The 25,627-nt window shown below is 41.3% G+C and overlaps 1 protein-coding gene across 1 annotated transcript; it reads left to right on the forward strand.

The window, feature by feature from the left end:
- The first annotated feature begins 915 nt into the window (after nucleotides 1-915).
- On the forward strand, nucleotides 916-25,332 carry LOC110888243 (golgin candidate 6-like). The gene is made up of 3 exons (XM_022135775.2): nucleotides 916-1,482; nucleotides 24,601-24,915; nucleotides 24,976-25,332. The coding sequence occupies exons 1-3, from the start codon at nucleotides 916-918 to the stop codon at nucleotides 25,330-25,332; spliced, it is 1,239 nt and encodes a 412-aa protein (XP_021991467.2).
- The last annotated feature ends 295 nt before the right edge of the window (nucleotides 25,333-25,627 follow it).

Here is a 25,627-nt window from a genome sequence, read left to right on the forward strand (position 1 = left end):
TGCACAGAAATCACAGCAAGTCTTGTCACGTATAGCTTCCCACAGTGCAAGAAAAGGTCAAACATGAACACCCCTCCCCCAGCCTACTAAATGCTCTGCTAGAGTAATAATTGTTTGATGTCACTTATGTGGTATATGCTTGTATATATATACTACCACTGTCTCGTAAGACAATATCAAACAAATGTCTGACCCTATTGTGTTATGTTCTGTCAGAACATGGCACCCAGAAGAGCTGTGAACGCTCATGATCAACCTCCTCCTCCTCCCCCACTGCCGAAGACTGCTGAAGAGCTGAACGCTCTACTGGAAGAAAGGATCTCCGCAGCCATCGCCCAGTACGAGGCGAACCGCACCGAAGATAGTGGAGGACCAAGCAATGCTAGGCGTAACGGACATGGAGATTCGTCTGGAGGAAACGCAGCTCAAGGTAACCTTAAGACAATTTGCTAAGCACGGAGAAATTTATGAACGGTCTTTGTTTCATTATTTCTTCGATTGCTCACAAGTGAATTGGTTGGATAAATTACAGGCTGCACCTTCAAGCAGTTCCTCGACTGCAAACCCCTGAACTACGATGGCATTGGAGGAGCAGTGGCGTTTGTACGCTGGACGGAAAAGACTGAAGCCACTATCCGCATGAGCAAGTGTGCCGCGGATCAACAAGTCACTTCTGGTACTGGATTGTTTATCGATGAAGCTCTGACTTGGTGGAACTTGCAAGTCCAAACTCTTGGGGATGATGCCGCGTATTGCATGACTTGGGATGAACTGAAAGAGAAAGTGAGAGAGAAGTACTGCTCTCGTGCCGAACTCTAAAGGTTGGAGACGGAGTTCTGGCACTTGACTATGGTAGGTGCTGACATCACTGGGTATACTCGAAGGTTCCATGATTTTTCTAGGGTGATTCCCTACATGGTGACTCCCGAATTTAAGCGCGTTGAGCACTACATTTGGGGACTGGCCCCAGAGTTTCGCGGCATGGTAACTTCAGCCAAACCCCAAACAATTACTGAGGCTGTAACTCTGGCTGTCAGCCTTACTGAAGATTGTGTTCGTATGAAGAAGTTATCGTTAAACCTAACTGAAAAGACCGAGACGCATGCTGAGTCGTCTGGTGACAAGAAGAGAAAGCATTCAAATCTGAGCCAAGCAACCCGCAGCAACAACAAGGGTTTGAACAACAAGAAGCGTGACACTAACCCACCTAGGGAGGCAAAAACCTTCGCAGTTGCAAATGAGTCTGGAGCTAAGAAATATCAGGGCACTCTGCCCAAGTATAACCGCTGTGGCTTTCACCATGTGGGAAACTGTCGCGTTGGGAAGTGCGAGAACTGCGGAAAGTCAGGCCACCGTACCGAGGATTGTTGGGGCAAAGGTATTGGAGGCCGCAATGGTAATGGTAATAGGAACGGGAATGGAAACCGTAACGGTGCTGGTAATGGGAACGATGGTGGTAATGGAAATGGCAATGATAACCGGGTTGGAAATGAAGCTGGGCGAAACCAAGGACGCTTCAGCTGTGGAAGCAATGAGCATTTCATGAAAGACTGCCCAAGGAGAAACAATGCTCAGGCTCGAGCATTTGTGATTAGAGCAAGGAACGCGCGCGAGGACCCTAATGTGGTCACCGGTACGTTTCTCCTTAACAATCACTTTGCATCCATATTATTTGACACTGGTGCCGACTATAGCTTCATGTCTGTGGAATTTAAACGCATGCTTGGAATAGAATCTAGTAGATTAGATACTCCTTATTCTATAGAGCTAGCCAATGGTAAACTAGTTGAATCGGGCGAAATTGTTAGAGGATGCACACTAGAACTTGGTGAACGAAGATTCAACATCGATCTCTTACCTATTCAATTGGGTAGCTTCGATGTAGTGGTCGGAATGGATTGGTTGTCCAAGAACAAAGCTGAAGTTATTTGTCATGAGAAAATCATTCGCATCCCTTTGGCGAATGATGAAACTCTCATCGTACATGGAGAAAAACGAGACGTGCCTCTACGAATCATCAGTTGTATGAAGGCACAAAAGTGCTTAAGGAAAGGATGTATCGCTTTCCTAGCGCACGTTGTAGATAAGAAGGCTGTGGAGCCGAAAAGCGAAGACATTCCTGTGGTGAGAGAATTCCCTGATGTCTTTCCCGAAGATCTGCCAGGACTACCTCCGCAACGACAAGTCGAATTCCGTATAGACTTGGTTCCAGGAGCCGCTCCTGTAGCCAAGGCACCCTATCGACTTGCGTCATCCGAAATGCAAGAATTATCTACACAACTTTAGGAGTTGTTGGATAAAGGATTTATAAGGCCAAGCTTCTCGCCCTGGGGAGCTCTAGTATTGTTCGTGAAGAAAAAGGATGGAACTCTGCGGATGTGTATCGATTACAGAGAACTGAACAAGCTCACTATCAAGAATCGGTACCCACTACCGAGGATTGATGACTTATTTGATCAGTTGCAAGGATCAAGCTACTATTCCAAGATCGATCTTCGATTTGGATACCATCAGCTAAGGATACAAGAGGAAAGCGTACCAAAGACTGCATTCAGATTACGCTATGGGCATTATGAGTTTCTTGTGATGCCATTCGGACTGACGAACGCGCCAGCGGTATTTATGGATCTGATGAACCGCGTATGCAAACCATATCTCGATAAATTCGTGATTGTATTTATCGATGATATCCTGATCTACTCACGGACGAAAGAAGAGCACGAGCAACACCTCAGAACCATACTGGAACTACTGAAGAAAGAGAAACTCTATGCAAAATTCTCAAAGTGCGAATTCTGGATTCGCGAAGTTCAATTTCTTGGTCACGTTGTGAATGAGAAGGGCATTCATATGGACCCATCCAAGATAGAAGCCATAAAGAATTGGGAAGCCCCCAAAACCCCAACTGAAGTTCGACAATTTTTGGGCTTAGCAGGCTATTATTGACGATTCATCGAGAATTTCTCAAAGATAGCTCAGCCGCTAACTGCCCTTACGCAGAAAGATAAGAAGTACGAATGGGGTGACAAGCAGGAAGAAGCTTCCAACTACTCAAGAATAAGCTATGCGATGCACCGGTACTATCCTTACCTGAAGGCACTGAAGACTTCATGGTATACTGCGACACTTCATGACAAGGTTTGGGTTGCGTGCTTATGCAACGCCAGAAAGTCATCGTTTGCGCTTCAAGACAATTGAAAGTACATAAAAGGAACTACACCACGCACGACTTGGAACTGGGTGCGGTGGTATTCGCCTTGAAGATCTGGCGACACTATCTGTATGGTACTCGATGTACAATCTTCACAGATCACAAAACTCTACAACACATACTTGATCAGAAGGAATTGAACATGCACCAGCGGCGATGGGTCGAGTTGCTAAACGATTACGACTGTGAGATTAAGTATCATCCTGGAAAGGCAAACGTTGTAACGGACGCTTTAAGTCGAAAAGAAAGGGTTAAGACCCTAAGGGTTCGAGCATTGGAAATGACTATTCGAACGAACCTCACTTCACGTATTCATGACGCACAACAAGAAGCCCTTAAAATGGAAAACCGTAAAGCTGAATACCTCCAGGGTGCATTGAAATATATGGTGCCAAATGAAGAGGGAGCCTTATACTTTAAGAAACGCATATGGGTTCCGCTCTATGGTGGCCTACGAGAAGTCATGCTTGATGAAGCGCATAAATCGAGATACTCGATCCATCCAGGATCAGACAAGATGTATCAGGACTTAAAAGAATACTATTGGTGGCCGAGACTCAAGAGCGATGTTGCTGTTTACGTTAGAAAGTGCTTAACCTGTGCTAAGGTTAAGGCCGAATATCAGAAACCGTCTAGCCTACTACAACAACCAGAGATACCCATGTGGAAGTGGGAACAAATCTCGATGGACTTCGTAACGAAACTACCCAAGACCCCTAGAGGGCACGATATGATATGGGTGATAGTCGATCAGCTAACGAAGTCTGCGCATTTCCTACCAATCTGAGAGAAGGATAGCACTGGAAAGCTTGCTGAGATATACCTAAAAGAAATTGTGACGCGTCATGGAGTGCCTATCTCAATCATTTCAGATAGAGATGGACGCTTTGTCTCAAGAATCTGGCAATCATTTCAGGAAGCCTTTGGATCTCAGCTAGATTTAAGCACGGCATTCCATCCACAAACAGACGGCCAGAGCGAACGAACCATACAAATGTTAGAAGATATGCTTCGCGCATGTGTCATGGACCTAGGCGGTAGCTGGGATACTCACCTACCTTTGGTTGAGTTTTCCTACAATAACAGTTATCATACAAGCATCAAAGCCGCACCGTTCGAGGCTCTGTATGGCCGCAAGTGCCGCTCGCCCTTATGTTGGGCAGACGCCGGAGATAAATGCATGGTTGGTCCTGAACTTGTACAAGAGACGACCGACAAGATTACACAGATCCGAGAACGCATTAAGGCGGCTCGAGATCGACAAAAGAGCTACGCTGATCGAAGACGAAAACCATTAGAGTTCGAGGTGGGAGACAAAGTGTTGTTAAAAGTCTCACCCTGGAAGGGCGTAGTGCGATTCAGAAAACGTGGAAAGCTGAATCCACGATACATCGGACCATTCAAGATCTTAGAGAGAATTCGTACCGAAGCATACAAGTTGGAATTACCGGAAGAATTAATGGAGTACATGATACGTTCCATGTATCCAACCTCAAGAAGAGTCCAACACAAGAAAACGTGATCATCCCTGCAGATGAAGTGCATATTGACGACACCCTCCGATTTACAGAACAACCCGTTGAGGTTACCGACTGGAAAGCCAACAAGACCAGGAGGAGCACTATCAAACTTGTCAAAGTATGTTGGAACTCTAAGCACGGACCCGAGTACACGTGGGAACGTGAAGACCAGTTCAAAGAAAAGTATCCACACCTGTTCAAGAAGACTCCTGCGAGAGTTAGTTCAGCCTGAATTTCGCGACGAAATTCTTTTAACGGGGGGAGACTGTGACAACTGGCACCAAACCGGTAATTTCCGTACACTTTAATTATTATTTAATGACTACAATTATGTGCTTAAATGTCAACATTGTTTGATTTCATACTATACAAGTGAATTCATGCACGTTTTATACTACAAAATATTGCTTTATGCATTAACAAGAGCGTTGCGTCAGAAATACTAGTAAACTCACCGGTAAGACACATTGTGTCAACAATCCTACAGAAAACAGTCAGACAATAGAATTGGAGCCTAGGTGTAGGTCCAATGATAAGAATACATTAAAACCCAAGAGTACATACAAGGGTTTATATATAGACCATCCGGAAGCTAAAATACGCACTAAAAAGCACCCGAAACACACTTTAAATGCTGAAACTCATACAATTCAGCTATAATCAGCTTTTAAGCACATTAATATCATGTAGAATTTATGTTTTATTGTCCAAAATAACTTACAAAGTGTCGGGAATTAAAACGGCCATAAAAAGTGCTTTATACCTAGTGAAACTACGCAATTAAGCACTTTAACGAACCGTAACGAACCGAACAACCGGACAATAACTGGGACATCAAGATTTGACTAAAAGTAATGTTTTTATGATATTAAACTAGTATTGATGCTAGAACACCTTAAAAATCATAAAAACACCTAAACAGACTTAAACATACTTAAACCTCCTAATTTGCACTTTAAACCTCTAACTTCCAAAAATATTACATTTTACCCCCTCCCCTCATGTTGCAAACGGACACAAAGGGCCCCACATGGCTTTTATTATTTTATATAACCATGTCCCCTAACTAGTTGGCATAAAATCTATGAGAAAGATCATGTGTTGGATTTTTTCTTTATAAAAACCATAAGTATTCACCATTGTCCATTAACACATACAAACTTCATCTTCTTCCTCCCATTCCTTCTTGGACTCGGCTCAAACTCACCACCCTACCACCACCATTTCCAAGCTTCAATCTTATAATCTAAGGTGATCTAGAGGTGTATGGAAGCCATTTAAGAAGGTGTATAGTGCTAGAACTTGAAGGACCTCTTCGTGGAGCTTTTAACCACTCACTTTCTTCCTTGTTCATCTTCTTCAATCTTGTGCTACTTCCCTAGCCATTAGAGCTAGTAGTAAGCTTCTTGATCACTAATTTATGTCATGTTTATGTTATGTACAAGTTTCACCATCTAAACGACTTAACTTCTAATGTTAAAAATGAGAAGATCTAACATATTTATGAAGAAAATAAGTGATTACAAGAATTTTTAGTGTGTGTAATGAAGTTGTTGATGTGGTATCTTGCTTTTATGATTAGATCAAGTATGTTAAAGCTAGGATCTACCAAGTTTAAGCATGGATCTTGAAGGGTCCATGGTTAAACTTGAAGGTGAACATATGAAGCAGAATGTGAACTTGAAATATTTTTTTTTTTGTACATAAACTTATAAATTTGGAAGTGATAAGGTATGTGTAGAATTAATTTTTGAAACTAAAACTCATGGAAAGTTTGTTAAAAATATAACATAAAGCTTGTTTTTTTTAAAGATCAAAGTAAGATGATAAACATGTAGATCTAAATATCCATGAGTGGTTTTTCAAAAGAACCAAGTTAAAAATACAAGTTTTACTTAATCTTGGTTCTTAAACAAATAAACCTTATTTTTGGTGGTTAATAAAGTAAATATACACATGTGTAACAAGAAAAATACAAGAAGTAGTATTTTTAGAAAACATGAACATAAGTTGTAAGAATCATATTCTTTAAAAATGAAGTTTTTAAAGAAGCAATCACACTTTAAAGGGTAACAAGACTTACTAAATACCCTAGTAAGTTACTACACATTTTTATAAATTTTCAAGTTCATGAAATAGAGAAATTAGTGTATGTTGTTGATGATTGTTGTTGAAATTGATTGATGATGATTTTTAAAAGAAAATAAACACATGTTTTGAAAACATGGGAAACCTCCATTTTTAGGGGAAACTCTGTCAAAATTTTTATAAATTTTGACACTTAGAAAAATATATAAGTTTTTGAGAAATTTATTCCCCTAAAAATGTATCTAAAAACATTTACCAAGGTTTCCCTAATTTTTGTGTTAAGAAATGATGATTTCTTCAAGACTAAAAATTGATATTAAGTATGTATATTTTTGAGGAAAAATATATGTAATTATTGGTCACCAAATTTTGTGCTAAGTGTATGTAGTATGTATTATACATGATAGTGTCTTACGACTTGAAAATACACTAAATACTTCTAAGGAGTAAAAACACAAAAGTACATATACAACATACAAGATACATAATTCGGGTGCAAAATACAAGAAACTTATATTTATTTTTGAGAAAATAATATAAGTAAGACACTTAGTTAAAAATTTAAAAAATATTTTTAACACAACAATAAATATACAAAATATAGTGGCTTGTGCTTGTACGATACAAGTCTAGTGACTAACGATAATAAAACACCTTTAGGTCACGACGCATTATAAGCAAATCCGGTGAAGTTTACGACGCAAGGAACGCAAAGTTGTGAGTTCATGCTCCCCCCTTTCTTTAACTGTTTTTGTTTTACACTTCGGTGGTGAAATACATGTTACAAATTTTACAATGTTTACATGGGTTATGATGGGTACAAAAACATTCAAGTGAAACATTCTAGACCATGTCTCGAATAGGGTACCATAAGCACCATTAATCAACGTATACATTCAGACTGCGGAACAAAAGGTTAGATCTAATGGGTTTCAGGCAACCCCACTCTTGGCCTACTTCTACCAATGAGTGCTTCTGTGTCTCAGTCAAAGTTGACAAAAATGCCTAGGTTTGGTGACTTCCTTTGTCGTGACATATGTTAGTGGCCTTGCAAACCACTAGCGATCTCACACATTCAAACAGTCATAGTACTCAGTTACAGATACAAGTTACATTCAAACATTCATACATTCTACAAGTTTCATACCATGTTTTCATTCGAGTATTTTAAACATTCAAAACAATCACTGCATGAATTCACACCAACATTATGTTGACGTTTTTCCAAAACTCACATGTATTTCAGGTAACAAAAGGTGGATGTGCGCGCGGTCCTATTCATGCTTGTGGATGTCGTCTATATTATGTTTAAATAAAGTTGTAAACTTTTAAGACAATGTTTTATGCTATCTCGCGATGTAAACGCTAAACTTATGTTTTCAAATTATGAAATGTTTGGTATTTGAAGTTATTTTTACGAGCATGTAGTATGTTTACCTTTCGTATGCAATGAGAACCTTTCATGATCACAACTCGTGCTTCTGCCGCAAAAAGGGATGTGACAAGGTAATTCGTCGATGGGCAGTCGACGAAACATCAACCTTCATTAGCTTGGATGGTTCGTGGAGGGGGTCGATGAATCACCAGACTTTCATCACTGATCATCAAGACAATTATCATCTCCTAAATTTGTGCAGTTCTAGTCTCTAACAGATTGACAGTTTCCATATCATATCAAACACCATTCATCGAAATCATTCATATTATGCTTACCAAGACACATCTCAAGTCATGCAATATCCAAACATCAACAGATTATCAATTCATATTACTAGTTCATCGAAATAAGATTAACAAAACACCTAATGAATGTAAACGCACACCGATTACCAGTACTCTCATTGTTCGAATCTAATCAGTTATCATGAAATCCTAAATATAAATCATCGTTCACATCGAATCATCAACTAAACATTAGATCGTGCATTCATTCTCCTTCACTACAATAACAGATCAAATACGTATGCACAAGGATCACATAGGTGTTTATTTCAATCGTGAGAGTGTTACTAACCGTACAAGGGTTTGCGTGCAAGGAAAGATCGATCGATCGAAAACTCCAACCCAAAGAGAATGGCTGTCGTCTAATAGAGGGGTGATGGTAGGGTTTTGTGCTTTCAGTTACGGTTACGATTACAAGAGATTATATAAAGTTCGAAAGTTATGGGGCCTGGGCCAAAGGTCTTGACGAAAGACCTCTTTCGTCGTGAGGTGATGACGAATGTTCTAAGTTTCGTCGAGTTACAACAATGACGAAAGACCTAAGTTTCGTCGAGTTTGATGCCGGCGAAAAACCATTTTCGTCGAGGTTCAAGACAAGAGTCTAAGTTATAAACATGCACAATTAAATCCAATAACTATCAAGACCCTACTCTTTCAAACAGTTACAAGTTTCATAACACAAACAAATCGCCAAAATAAAATTACGACACAAGTGATACATAAATGAAAGAACTTGAAATATCGGGTTGTCACATTATACGCGCCAAATAAATGAAGCAGCTGAATTAATTATCTATACTTTCTATAAAAGGAGAAATCCAAGTGACATAAGAAAATCTGATGTGTCAGCTAGAGAGCATGTCCAACAAGGCTTTTCTTATGTCATTATTACATCATAAAGCCTAATATATAAATCACTTTAAATTTCAAAGTTGGCCCACATCCAAATCTCAAAGGCTTGATGCCAAAAGTCTGCCCATCAAACCACTGGCCTACATAAGAAAAGAGCAAACCACTGCCCATCAAAACCACTGCCACTTCCTATCTCCAAACTTCAACATATGTTATAAATTCAAACCTCTGTAATCAAAACCACTGCATTCAAAATTTTGGCTCCAGATTCAAAATTTAAATATGGCTCCAAATTCAAAATTTAAACAAAGACGTATAAAAAGGGTAATCATGGCTTCACTTTCAAAATTCAATCCTTTCTCTCTAATCCCCAAAATCATCACCGCCAATACATCTTCCTATTACCAGAAATCAAATTATTCAACCGAAAACCTAATTCCCAAATCGATCGAATTCTATGGTGTTCTCCGGTAAATTCATCATCTCTGCTGTATAATCTTTATTCAAGAGCATCAAATCTGTTGATTTTGCATTCTAATTGTGATTATTTGGATCTAATTTCAGGTTTTGTTAGTTTGAATCTCAATGTATCGTACGAAGTAGACCGCTCTTAACTCCACTGGTGGAAAAGCACCGAGGAAGAAGCCTCACTGTTATTGTTCTGTAAATCATCGCTCTCCGGTGAGTATATTACTTTTCCGTTTTGAATAGTAAAAAAGGCAGGTTCTTTTTAGCGCTTTTGGTTGCTTGGCTTTTGGTTACAATCTGGACTCATCTTCTGTTTCAGAGGATGATTTCGCATTCACTGTTGTATGATATTAAACAAGAATCCATGAATGATTCCCAGCAGCTAAGAAACAAGATTTAGAGGACAAGATGATCAGGTTATCATCTATGTTGAAAGAAGGAAGTTTCCTGTTTTATATGAACATATGTACATGTTTGGTCTGATTAATGTTGCCCCGGTTCAATTTTTATGTGAACATAAAAAGATATTTGAAAAGTGGTTTTATTTGACTCTGTGTCAATATTTGATGTAATCAGCAATTTCGGAATCACTGAGCGGTGGACGGAGAAGAAGGAAAATGCGTAGAAACGAAGCAGAATGCCGGTTCGTGTGATATGGAGAATGAACTGCAGAAAGCGATCAACGCTGCATCGGCGTCGCAATGAGGTTTAGAAATTAGAATACAAGTTTGTTTTCATATATCTTATGATGATTGAGTTTTTTGTTATTAGGTGTTTATTGTATATAATTTTTCATGCTTATTGATGGTTTTCTTGATGAGTGAATTATGTGCTAAAATTGAGTGTTCTATAGACTGGACATAGACATAGACACATCTATTTGGCACATCCATTTCGCTTGCTTTTGCAATAGTCGTTGAGTCGGGAAAAGATGTTGAGTCGGGGAATGTCACACCCTGGCTTTGCGGAAGCGTGGTTAATTTGGTGTGACTTCTTAATACCATAGCTTAATCATAACAAGGCTATATGTATTAAAATATGCAAGATCATCCGTTGATAATAAAAATATAAAACATTGTCTTAATGGGTGAAACACCCAACAATCATGACTTGTCTAAACATTACAACCATAAACATGACATAAACACGATTCAAGGTCTGTGACTCGTCCAGGAAGAAGTCACATTCCCCGAATCCTGGATGACCCTGATGTCTTATGCAGCGGGAAACCTGTTATACCGTGCCAGATCCTTAATTCCCTGAAATACATGTAAGTTGAAAAATCAACAATAATGTTGAGCGAGTTCATGCGAAAAATGAGTAAATAAACCTTTATCTTTATCAAAAACCCTGGTATGCAGCAAATAAGGAATAAGAGATCACCAACGGTTTGCAAGGCCATTGGTATGTGTAAATGCAAGTAGGAAGGCTCAAACCTAGCAAATTTATGCGTCGGGAACAAAGTCATCCCAAGGTCCGTTATGCTGGACCTGGGACTGGGCTCGCTACACCCAAATAGATCTACCGCTCCTGCCCCTCGGTCCCCACCCTGAGGATTAATGACCTCAAGTTTCCGCCTACCCATTCACATGATCTAAAAGTAACCCTCCTTACGCTAACCATACCATGTATAAAGTAATCATTGTCACACCCCCAAAATCCACCCGCAGAGTACTACCGCTTGGAGGCGTGACTGACCAGGATCCAGCCACCCATCATACTGAACAGGCATATAAACAGTTATAAAAGTTTAACCAATATGATTGGTGTTTCAAACAAACAAAGTTTAAGTTGCAAGCGGAAGCATAAGTTTAAAGTTATAACATAAGTTCAAATGTTTTCAAATAGAACATGGCACGCAGCAATCCGTGTCCCACAACGACTCTCCTCCATGCAAGCTCCAGCAGAGTACCTATGGTCCTGCAAAGCATGTAGTAACGAGTCAACAACTAGTTGAGTGAGTTCACAGTTGGGTGTTCGTTTTAGTTGTTTCGAAAACAGTTTCCTTTAACTGGCATCCTGCCGTGGGGGGTTACCCCATAGTTTAAAACGTGACATGTTCATTCCCAGTTACTCTGCCATTCCAGCCGTGGGGGCTACCCCATGATAGTTATCAGGCATTTCGGCCGTGGGGGCTACCCCATGCGTACACTAGACTCGTTACCATATCGACTGCTGACTGTAGTCATGTTTATGTGCCCTGAAAACATCAATGTCTATCATCATTGACGTGCCCCAGATCCATTAGTTCACGCCCGTCCTCTGCGGCACGGTGTGAGGTTTGTCAGACCTAAATAGCGCTATCTAACTAATGACCCGCTCGCCATTGGCCCGGCGATTAAGTCGATACAAAAAGGAGGGACTTCGTGATAGAGTTTTAGTCTAGTACGAGTTATCCGTCCATCCGGACGAGGAATCACATTCCTGAACCATAGCTGTCCTACCCAAGGAGGACGAGGAACCCACGTTCCTTAACCCCGTTCCTAACCCAGGGAATCCCATGCTTTGTAAAGGGTGTGAACTCACCTTGGTTTGCTCGGTAGTAACACAGAAAGGTCAATCAATTTGCAGGTAACCAATTAGGTCCTATCACAGATATTTTTCGTATCAGATTCAAGCCAGCAGTGCACGTATGTTCAACACGTATTGTACACAGGTCATAATCATGGCAACACGTTTAACATTAACAGTTCGCAGTTAACAGTCAAACACAACCCAAAGTCTAAGTGTGAGGCCCTAACAGTTGGGCTCATGATAACAGGCCCAAACAACACGTCAACAGAACACAGAAGTCCATAAGTCCGGCCCACTAACTTAGGCCCATAACTAAGCAAGCCCACTAAGGGGTCTCGAGTCGCAACCGGACTCGCAAACGTGGTTTCGAGTTGTGCTGTTATGTTGGTCATGGGTGGTTGCGAGTCGCAACCGTGGTCTCGGCTGATCATGCTAAGGTTTCGAGTCGCAACCTGTGTCGTAACTATGGTCTCGGTTCATCATGCTGTGGTTGCGAGTCGCAACGGGACTCGTAACCTCTGTCGCAACTGGCGGTCTCGACTTGTAATGTTGTGGTTGCGAGTCGCAACCAGGGGTTTCGACTCCCCAACAGTTGCTGATTCTGCACAGTTGTACTATCCAATAACATTCCAATTGCATGCACCCTATTTGTGTACTATCCACTTAAACATGTTTTCTTGTCTAAACATTCATGAATTCAGATCAAACAAGCAGGATTTCAAATATTTAACCCACATTCAAAGCATATTCAACAAGTTCTTCATGTTCTTCAAACATTCAAGCATATTCATAACATATTCAACCTTTGTTCAAGCATATTATGCATTCTTCCTAATTATACACGAACAACTATCAAACACTTGGACTTAATACCACAATCCGGTTCTATACTTAACCGATAATATGACAAACATATACCGATTTCATGCTCAACAAGACTAGTGATTCGATCTTCACTTAAACACCAAGCACTATCCATCCGAAATCAAGCATATTAACCGGTTATCTCATTGTACACATTAGAATCATCATATACATCAAGAACATCATGTAAACACTAATATCCAAACACAATAAACATCATCCTTTGTTCAACAAGTAGTTATTTCCTTTCAAGTAACATTTTTATCATAAACAATCATTTCATGTGCAACAACTTAGCAAACAACCCTAATGTCATAATCATCAATCCAAGCGCAAACACAATAAGAATCACTAACCGGTTAAGAGGTAGGAAAGGTGAACTCCAAGTGTCGATTTCCAAGCTTGAGCCGAAATCCTAGTGCTAACCGATTGGGTCCGAAAATGATGTGTGTTTGTGTTCTTAGGGTTTTAGTGAGAGGGAAAGTATGAGAGTGTGGGTGTGTGTAGTCCAAGGAAATGGTGAGTGTGGTCATCAGTGTAGTATTTATACTAGTTCTTCATGATCCACCCAAAAGGGCTTACCAAAACCGGTTAGAGGAGGTCACGGCCCAAAGGCCCAAATCGGTCACTATTCACTCGAGACCTCATGGTCTCGAGTCGGGTCCTTGTCGTCTCGAGTTGGGTTCTCGGTTCACGTAATATACATACATATATACCATACGTACAAGCAAGCACATAGTCACATAAAATGATCACTTATGTTATTACATTAACAAGTTACTAGTCACGAAATGTTTCAAGCAAGTTACATCGGGATACAAGAAAGGTTCTAAATTTCGAGTTGTCACATCATCCCCAAGTTGAAAGAAATTTCGTCCCGAAATTTGATGGCACTCACTGAGGAAGCTAGTTAAGTTGTATGGTTTTCCCGGTTATCCTGGGGTGTCACATCCACCCCCCGTTGCTCTGGAATTTCGTCCCGAAATTCCGTAGCTTCAGCCTCAGTAGCGGTTGTACTGTTCTCAAACAGTTGGGGATACTTTTGTTTCATCCGATCTTCGCGCTCCCAGGTAAACTCTGGGTCGCGACGTGAGTTCCAACGAACTCGAACGAGAGGTATTCTAGTGCTCTTGAGGACCTTAACATCCCGGTCCGTGATTTCGACTGGTTCCTCGACGAATTTCAACTGCTCGTCGATCGTGAGTTCCTTCAGAGGAACTACGTGGGTCTCATCTGACAGACACTTCTTCAGATTCGACACATGGAAAACGTTGTGAACTGCACCGAGTTCTGCTGGTAAGTTCAGTCTGTAGGCCACCTTGCCTATTTTCTCAATGATCTCGAAATGTCCAACGTATCGTGGGTTGAGTTTGCCTCGTTTACCAAAACGAACCACACCCTTCCAGGGTGAAACTTTGAGTAATACCCGCTCCCCAACCTGGAGCTCAAGTGGTTTCCTGCCCTTATCGGCGTAGGCCTTCTGACGGTCTCGAGCGGCCGCCATGCGTTGTCGTATTTGAGCAATCCGCTCAGTAGTGTCCACCACATGTTCTGGACCAGTGATTTGACTATCTCCCATCTCTGCCCAACAAAGAGGTGACCGGCATTTACGTCCGTACAATGCCTCAAACGGAGCAGCTTTGATGCTGGTGTGGTAGCTGTTATTATATGAAAATTCCACAAGTGGCAGATGCTTCTCCCAGCCGTTGCCAAAGTCGATTACACATGCCCGAAGCATGTCTTCTAAGGTCTGAATAGTTCGCTCGGACTGCCCGTCCGTCTGTGGGTGATACGCTGTGCTCATATCCAAACGTGAGCCAAAAGATTTGTGCATTGCTTGCCACAGCTCTGAGGTAAAACGCGCGTCTCGATCCGAGATAATAGAAGTGGGCACCCCGTGCCTCGAAACAACTTCCTTGAGATATATTTCCGCTAGAGTGGAGAATTTATCTGTTTCCTTAATTGCCAAGAAGTGTGCGGACTTTGTAAGTCGATCCACAATCACCCAGATAGTATCGTTTCCGCGCTGTGATCTGGGTAGGCCAGTGACAAAATCCATGGAAATTTGCTCCCATTTCCATTGTGGTATCTCTGGTTGTTGGAGTAGGCCTGAGGGTTTCTGATATTCTGTCTTGACTCGCGCACAAGTCAAACACTTGCTGACGTAAGTTGCTATGTGGGCCTTCATGCTAGGCCACCAATACGTAGTCTTAATATCGTGGTACATCTTGTCCGAACCAGGGTGTACCGAGTAGCGAGATCTGTGCGCTTCATCCATCACAAGTTCTCGTAAGTCGCCATAGAGTGGGACCCAAATGCGTCCTGTCACGTAGTAAGCACCGCCTTCCTTCTGTTCTAAGCGTTGCCTTGACCCGCGTAGGGCTTCGGCTCTAACGTTTTCTGGTTTCAGTGCTTCTATCTGAGCAGCTCGTATTTGCGAAGGTAGACTAGAATGGATCGTGAGTTGTAGAGCTCTTACGCGCTTAGGCGCAGTGTCCTTTCGACTGAGGGCGTCAGCCACAACATTGGCCTTGCCCGGGTGATACCTGATGGAGCACTCATAGTCATTCAGTAGCTCGACCCATCGTCGTTGCCGCATATTCAGTTCCTTCTGCTTGAATATGTGTTCTAGGCTCCTATGGTCGGTGTAGATGGCGCACTTGGTTCCGTATAGGTAATGCCGCCATAACTTAAGTGCGAAAACAACAGCTCCCAGCTCTAAATCATGCGTAGTGTAGTTCTTCTCGTGAACCTTGAGTTGGCGTGAGGCGTAGGCTATGACTTTATCTCGTTGCATCAATACACAACCAAGACCTTGAATTGATGCATCACAGTAAACCACAAAATCTTCTGTGCCCTCTGGCAGTGAAAGGATAGGTGCACTACAAAGTCTATCCTTTAGATGTTGAAAGGCTAATTCTTGTGCATCTCCCCAATGATAAACAACGCCTTTCTGCGTTAGCGAGGTGAGAGGCTGTGCGATCTTAGAGAAGTCCTTAATGAATCTCCTGTAGTAACCTGCCAATCCCAAGAATTGGCGAATTTCCTTTGGTGTGCGGGGCGCAGGCCAGTTCTTAATAGAATCCACTTTGGATGGATCAACGTGAATCCCATCCTTGTTCACTACATGCCCCAGGAAATGGACTTCACGAAGCCAGAAGTCGCATTTCGAGAACTTTGCGTAAAGCTGTTCCTTCCGAAGGAGTTCCAGAATAAGTCGTAGATGCTGTTCGTGCTCCTCCTGACTCTTAGAATAGATCAGGATGTCGTCGATGAAGACTATAACAAACTTGTCTAGGTAAGGCTTGCACACTCGATTCATCAAATCCATGAAAACTGCGGGTGCGTTGGTCAGCCCAAACGGCATGACCAAAAACTCATAGTGCCCATATCGAGTTCTAAAGGCTGTCTTAGAGACATCCTCTTCTCGAACTCTCAGCTGGTGATATCCCGATCTCAGATCGATCTTTGAATAGTAGCTCGACCCCTGCAACTGGTCGAACAAGTCGTCAATGCGCGGTAGAGGATAACGGTTCTTCACAGTCACCTTGTTGAGTTCACGATAGTCGATACACATTCTGAAGGTACCGTCCTTCTTCTTCACAAATAGTACTGGGGCTCCCCATGGCGATGAGCTAGGACGAATAAAACCCTTATCCAAGAGTTCTTGTAGTTGAGTGGAGAGTTCTTCCAATTCTGATGGCGCTAAACGATAAGGTGCACGTGCTATAGGCGCAGCTCCAGGAGCTAGTTCAATCTGAAACTCGACTTGGCGATGGGGCGGAAGACCAGGTAGTTCCTCAGGGAATACCTCAGGGTAGTCACGTACAACTGGAAAATCTTCTAGCTTCTTCTCTTTCTCTGTGGTATCAGTAACTAGAGCCAAAATCGCTGTGTGGCCCTTTCGTAAGCACTTCTGGGCCTTAAGAAGAGAGATGATGTTCTCAACAGCACTTCTCCTGTCGCCACGAATCATGAGAGGTTCACTACCTAAACCAGGAATACGAACGATCTTCTCGTTGCAAAGAATCTCTGCTCGGTGTTGGGATAACCAATCCATCCCAATGACAACGTCGAAACTACCCAAGATGATAGGAATAAGGTCAATAAAGAAGGTCTGGTTAGCGAGGACAAGTTTGCAACCTTTGACTACGTGTGAGGCCTCCAAACTCTTACCATTTGCTAGCTCTACAGTGTGCTTGTCGCTCAGGGGTGTTGGAATACGCTTAAGCATTTTACTAACTTCTAGTGACACATAGCTAGTATCGGCACCCGAATCAAATAAGACTGTAACGTAAAAGTCGTCGAGAAGGAACTTACCCGTCACCACGTTGGGATCATTCCTTGCTTCACCTTGACCAATCACGAACACTCGTCCCCTAGCACCATTGTTGTTGTTGTGGTTCCCATTGTTACCATTCCCCTGATTGTTGTTGTTCTGGTTCAGTTGGGGACAATCTTTCTTGAAGTGGCCTTCAGCTCCACACTGAAAGCATCCTTTGTTGTTACCCTGTTGCTGCCGCTGATTCTGTTGAGGTTGCTGACGATTCTGATTGGCGGGGTATGCGCTCCTGCAATCCTTTGCAACATGACCAGGCTTGTTGCACCGATGACAGTTGCCCCTGGTGCATGGCCCACTGTGGTGTAAGTTGCAGCGATTGCATTTGGGGTGATTCCCCTTGTATCCTCCATGACTTTGACCACCAGACGATTGCTGACTGGGGCTCTTGTGGTCGTCAGTCTTTCTCTGCTGAGACTGAGATTGTACAGAAGTTGAACCCTTGCTTGAAGTTCCATCCCATTTTCGTTTGTTCTCACTAGAGGTACCAGAAGTAGTTGCAGCACCTATGCGCTTTGGTAACTTGTTCTGCTCCACCGCCTGATCAGTGAGACGGTGAGCCAACTGTACAACCTGCTGGATAGTAGTCAAGTTTGTTGAAGTCACATGGCTTTGGATTTCTGGCACTAGGCCCTTGAGATAGAGTTCAATTCGCTTATAGGGAGGGTCCACCATAGTGGGACACAACAAGGCAAGCTCATGCGATCTCTTAGTGTATGCCTCAATCTCTGACCCCGTCATCTTGAGATTGTAGAACTCATCTTCCAGCTTGTGAATGTCATCACGACTGCAGTATTCCTCCCTGATCATTTCCTTGAAATTTTCCCATGGGGTGGCGTTGGCAGCAACCAACCCCAGCATTTGCACTTGAGCATTCCACCACGTGAGGGCCAAACCCTCGAGAGTACCAGTGGCATACTTCACCCTGCGCGCTTCAGGGCATTCACACATTTCGAACACAGATTCTAGTTTCTCAAACCAGTGTAGGAGACCTACTGCTCCTTCAGTTCCGCTAAAAGTAGTGGGTCGGCAGTCCATAAAGGTCTTAAAAGTGCACACCGGTGCCTGAGCATATTGACCTAAGGTAGGTGAAAGAAAGACAGAGTTTAACACAAAGGTTGGTTCACGAGAGTAGGATCCAAATGATCCTAGAACAAATTCGGACTGCAGGATATACCTCCTGCGTTTGCAGCTGCAAGCGCTGCGGCAACTCGTTCGTTGATCAAAGCCGTCAACTGGGCTTGTGTCATGTTAACGCGTCCAGACATGATTCTTCATAATAAGAGTAATACGAGTGAGAGAGGTTCGTGAAAGTACGATAGTAGGATAGAGTAAGCACGCACGTGTTCAAGCAACAGTAGTTATACTAATCAAGCATACCATGGGCAATGTACTATGTAACTAACAAGTAGGCAATATACACATATCATATTACCTAGTATGTCGAGCCTTGCATGTGAAGTGAAGTGTCGTTATGGACCGTTGAGCACTAAACTGGTTATAGTCTGGTTTTAACAAAAACGTTTCTCCTTTATTAAAACCAAGTTCACTATAACCAATGGCCCTGATACCAATCTGTCACACCCCCAAAATCCACCCGCGGAGTACTACCGCTTGGAGGCGTGACTAACCAGGATCCAGCCACCCATCATACTGAACAGGCATATAAACAGTTATAAAAGTTTAACCAATATGATTGGTGTTTCAAACAAACAAAGTTTAAGTTGCAAGCGGAAGCATAAGTTTAAAGTTATAACATAAGTTCAAATGTTTTCAAATAGAACATGGCACGCAGCAATCCGTGTCCCACAACGACTCTCCTCCATGCAAGCTCCAGCAGAGTACCTATGGTCCTGCAAAGCATGTAGTAACGAGTCAACAACTAGTTGAGTGAGTTCACAGTTGGGTGTTCGTTTTAGTTGTTTCGAAAACAGTTTCCTTTAACTGGCATCCTGCCGTGGGGGGTTACCCCATAATTTAAAACGTGACATGTTCATTCCCAGTTACTCTGGCATTCCAGCCGTGGGGGCTACCCCATGATAGTTATCAGGCATTTCGGCCGTGGGGGCTACCCCATGCGTACACTAGACTCGTTACCATATCGACTGCTGACTGTTGTCATGTTTATGTGCCCTGAAAACATCAATGTCTATCATCATTGACGTGCCCCAGATCCATTAGTTCACGCCCGTCCTCTGCGGCACGGTGTGAGGTTTGTCAGACCTAAATAGCGCTATCTAACTAATGACCCGCTCGCCATTGGCCCGGCGATTAAGTCGATACAAAAAGGAGGGACTTCGTGATAGAGTTTTAGTCTAGTACGAGTTATCCGTCCATCCGGACAAGGAATCACATTCCTGAACCATAGCCGTCCTACCCAAGGAGGACGAGGAACCCACGTTCCTTAACCCCGTTCCCAACCCAGGGAATCCCATGCTTTGTAAAGGATGTGAACTCACCTTGGTTTGCTCGGTAGTAACACAGAAAGGTCAATCAATTTGCAGGTAACCAATTAGGTCCTATCACAGATATTTTTCGTATCAGATTCAAGCCAGCAGTGCACGTATGTTCAACACGTATTGTACACAGGTCATAATCATGGCAACACGTTTAACATTAACAGTTCGCAGTTAACAGTCAAACACAACCCAAAGTCTAAGTGTGAGGCCCTAACAGTTGGGCTCATGATAACAGGCCCAAACAACACGTCAACAGAACACAGAAGTCCATAAGTCCGGCCCACTAACTTAGGCCCATAACTAAGCAAGCCCACTAAGGGGTCTCGAGTCGCAACCGGACTCGCAAACGTGGTTTCGAGTTGTGCTGTTATGTTGGTCATGGGTGGTTGCGAGTCGCAACCGTGGTCTCGGCTGATCATGCTAAGGTTTCGAGTCGCAACCTGTGTCGTAACTATGGTCTCGGTTCATCATGCTGTGGTTGCGAGTCGCAACAGGACTCGTAACCTCTGTCGCAACTGGCGGTCTCGACTTGTAATGTTGTGGTTGCGAGTCGCAACCAGGGGTTTCGACTCCCCAACAGTTGCTGATTCTGCACAGTTGTACTATCCAATAACATTCCAATTGCATGCACCCTATTTGTGTACTATCCACTTAAACATGTTTTCTTGTCTAAACATTCATGAATTCAGATCAAACAAGCAGGATTTCAAATATTTAACCCACATTCAAAGCATATTCAACAAGTTCTTCATGTTCTTCAAACATTCAAGCATATTCATAACATATTCAACCTTTGTTCAAGCATATTATGCATTCTTCCTAATTATACACGAACAACTATCAAACACTTGGACTTAATACCACAATCCGGTTCTATACTTAACCGATAATATGACAAACATATACCGATTTCATGCTCAACAAGACTAGTGATTCGATCTTCACTTAAACACCAAGCACTATCCATCCGAAATCAAGCATATTAACCGGTTATCTCATTGTACACATTAGAATCATCATATACATCAAGAACATCATGTAAACACTAATATCCAAACACAATAAACATCATCCTTTGTTCAACAAGTAGTTATTTCCTTTCAAGTAACATTTTTATCATAAACAATCATTTCATGTGCAACAACTTAGCAAACAACCCTAATGTCATAATCATCAATCCAAGCGCAAACACAATAAGAATCACTAACCGGTTAAGAGGTAGGAAAGGTGAACTCCAAGTGTCGATTTCCAAGCTTGAGCCGAAATCCTAGTGCTAACCGATTGGGTCCGAAAATGATGTGTGTTTGTGTTCTTAGGGTTTTAGTGAGAGGGAAAGTATGAGAGTGTGGGTGTGTGTAGTCCAAGGAAATGGTGAGTGTGGTCATCAGTGTAGTATTTATACTAGTTCTTCATGATCCACCCAAAAGGGCTTACCAAAACCGGTTAGAGGAGGTCACGGCCCAAAGGCCCAAATCGGTCACTATTCACTCGAGACCTCATGGTCTCGAGTCGGGTCCTTGTCGTCTCGAGTTGGGTTCTCGGTTCACGTAATATACATACATATATACCATACGTACAAGCAAGCACATAGTCACATAAAATGATCACTTATGTTATTACATTAACAAGTTACTAGTCACGAAATGTTTCAAGCAAGTTACATCGGGATACAAGAAAGGTTCTAAATTTCGAGTTGTCACAATCATAATCATTGTAACATGTATTTCACCCCCGCAGTTTAGAAAACTGAAAACAGTTAAGAGAAAAGGGGGACATGAACTCACGGTGAATGCGTCACAATATCAAGTAATCCAAATATCCAAGTGCTGCGCAACGACCTACATGTGCTAATTCTATTAGACGGATGGCCGTGCTTTAGCTTCATAGTTTATATTTTTGGGAAACGGTTAGACAACCGCTCCGTGTATATACTTGATAACGTATTTTCCTTCCCAAGGATGGGGGAATTAATACATGTGTAATTATATTATTTTATTAAGTCCCACTTAATACATTTTATTTCTTATTCCAAAAATATAATTATTTTTCTCAAAAATAATATATTTCCTCTTCCACATAATACTTTCCCAAAATAATATATTGACAACACATGCGTTTATGAATATTTCCGAATAAAGCGTAAGTTACGTTTTGGCGATTAAGTGGTAATGATAATTACCGTTGTAACTTATATTCTTGTCGTATAAGCGTTTGTATTATTTCGGGTTCGACAAGGTTTGTAAATATTATTTTTACTCTAAAAATAATATTTATACATCCTCACAAAATAATCATAAACAGTGTGGTGACAAAATATATTTACCGAATATATATTTATCACGTTTAGTTTTGTGAAAATCCCACCTCCGATTATTTAATAAATAAAGTCATGGCGAAATATGTTTTGTAAATATTTCCAAAAATAACTCTAACACTTGTGAATAATTCCAAGTGTTAAATTTTAGAAAAATTTCGCCAGAGTTTCCCCTGTAACTGGAGGTGGCCACGCTTTCAAGCGTATCATTTTCTTTTACAAAATCATTTCAACACTCCTTTTATTTCAATCAATCAATTTCCAACACATTAATCTTGTCGATAAGTATGTAAAATCGCATTATTTCATGAACTTGTAGTTTTTCTAAAAACTACGGTGTAGATCTCGTTATAATTAATGGATCTATGTGTAAAATGATTTAGTCTCGTAAAAACCCAGTTTTTATCACAAATCCTCCTTTACAACTTCCCGACAACTTTTATAAAAATGGTTATTTTGTCGGATCTTTCGTTTCACAAGTGTTTTTACACTTGTAGTTTATAGAAATCATCTTTTATTAACATGTTATCCACTTTTTTTAAAACATGATTTTCTCAACACCCGGTTCTACGAATATACCACTTGTACATACGTAGATCGGCTCGTTTTAAATACTATTTCACGCGTCAAAACACTTTTACACAAGTTCATGTTTCCCGTGTGGTGGAGTTTCACCTTTTAACCCTCGTACCGCTAGAAACAAGTGTATGTCAAGATTCGGGATCTTAACAAAGTCGGGTTAAACGATGATAAGAGCCACCACATCGTAGATCGGGCCTCTACAATCAACATATTCAAATACTACGACATTTACACAAGACATGACCTTTTATCCAACGATTTTCATGTTTTAGTAGACTTTTTAGATTCAAATGATGGGTTACCGACTTTCAACCACTAAAAATTCTTTTAACCACTTTAGATATGATTAAAAACGAGTTTTAAATGTTATACCTCTAGCTCGGGGCTAGGGAAGATCTTTGGCGAAAACGGTGTGGATAAAAGCAAATGCACGTGGTCCTTTAGCTTCCGTTTGCTCCAAGCTCCGTTGTAGGTGATCCCCGTCACTAGTATATGCTTGGAATGGAGAGACACGAACCGAAAAATGGATGGATGGATGTGAGTGTTCTCGGCCGAGAGGGAGGAGCAAGGAGGGAGAGAGAGTTGTGTTGGTGTGTGTGTGTGTCTTGTGTGTGTGAGAGTGTGTGTTTATATAGGGAAATTATGCTCCTTCGTCCAACGGTTTCATGCTCTAGATATCCACGAAACTATTATAAAATATTAAAACTTGTACTCCCTTGTCACATCATAGTTGGCCGATCCCATTAGGGGGGGGGGGGTATCCGGTTGGGTCTTGATTGTTCAGTTACAGTTTAGTTTGGTTAAAGTCGGTTACTTTAGGGATTAACCCCGTTAGTTGTTTAATGCGTTATAAAGCGGGTGTTAGGGTAATCAGGGACCCTAACTGGCTCAGAAAAATACCAATAACATTTATGGCAATATTTTTATGCTCCGGGTATTGTCCGGTTGTTCGGTTGGATAGTAATCCGTTAAAGTGCTTAAGTAATCCTTTAAGCGTCGTAAATAATATTTTTAGCGACACAATTTATTCTGCAAAGTGTCAGGAATAATTTTTCATGTTTTGGCACTTTATTAATTAGCTAGAAGCTAGTATGTTGATAAAAGTGCTATGTTCCGTGCTTAAAGTATGTTTTAGGCACATCCAAATCTCTATATCTTATCCCTAGAGACGTAATCATACAACCCTTGTATACCTACACACACTATGGGTGTAGTAAAATAATTCTGGCTCATACAGGCCTTTAGAGGCAGTGTTTGCCTGATGCTGGCTATATCAGCATGTCAAATAGGTTATCCGTTCAAATGCTACTGTGCTTTTGTGCATCATGTTTGTCACTAAAGTTCAGTAAATAAGTAATGTAGTGACAGGAAAAATCAAAGTATGATGCAGACATGTACATGTATCAACAATCAAGTAGCAGTTTATCAGAAATCTCAGTTAAGCACAGTAATTAGGCAATAATTAACAGTTAATTAAGTCGTACGGATACCTGGTTTTGTAAGGGTTGTCACAGGGAATGCGTTATTTATAATAAAATCGTTGAGTCGGGAAAAGATGCTTTTGCAATAGTCGATACCATAAGTCAAAAACTCGGGCTTACGTCTTATTTTTTTAGGCTTGATGAGATGCAAAAAAGCTTTTTGTTTTCATCTGAAAAGCAACGCAGCCTCAACCATGTAAACCGTTGACCAGATCAAATGCTAATAGTATGGCGGAGATGGAAGATATTGATGATAATGAATTAACTGATAATCGTAACGATGACGATCCAATGCTTGCTTCGATGTTTGACTCCCAATTTGTCAACTTTATAAAGAGTCTGGAAGGTGGTATTAGAGATAGTATTGTGCAAACATATAGTCATCCAAAGAGCAATGTCTCGGTTGTGCTTGCAGAATTGGAACAGAAAAAAGATGAAAATGATCGCGATTATATTAAGCGACTCAAATTATTTGTTGAGAAGCAGTGCTCTGAGATACAGGTAAATTTCATATTTATTTGTTGCCTCTTACGTTAAAGTTAATCGTTTTTTTTACGACAGGACCTTCTTAATAGAAATGCAACATTAGCCGAGGACCTAGCAAATACAGATGGGGGTGGTTCAGCCGACACTGAACCTAGATTGAACAATGGGTCAGAGAGGGTGCAAATAGCGACACTAAGAAGAGATCTTCAAGAAGTCTCTCAATGGTTAGAAATGCTTAAAACCGAGAATTCAAATATTCAAAACGAGGCGTTATCTTACAAAAACTTGGCTGAAAAAATGGAAACGGATCTAAAAAGTCTCTCGGATGCGTACAATAGCCTAGAACAAGCGAATTATAGTTTAGAAATGGAAGTAAGAGTGTTGAAGAGTGGTGAGACAAATACTTGTAATTCTAGTCTCATACCCAATTGATAAACCGCGTCCAGTACCCTAAGAATTAAAAATTTCTCATTACCTGTTGTGTAACGGGTATACCGATTTATGTAAAAAATAGTATTAAACATTATAACCTCATAAGTTTATTAAACCAAAAGTGAGTATAATAAGGATAAAAATCGAGAGATTATTTTAAAAACTTTAAATACAAAAACAAATTGGTGGTACAGAAAAATAAAACAAATCTTGTACCTGAGTGCTTGTCTAGAATATATACGTCGGGCTTCAGGTTTTTATGGCATTCTGCTTAAATAGTCTCATGCTTGGCAAT

This window comes from Helianthus annuus, chromosome 11 (assembly GCF_002127325.2).
Source record: "Helianthus annuus cultivar XRQ/B chromosome 11, HanXRQr2.0-SUNRISE, whole genome shotgun sequence".
Lineage (NCBI taxonomy): Eukaryota > Viridiplantae > Streptophyta > Magnoliopsida > Asterales > Asteraceae > Helianthus > Helianthus annuus.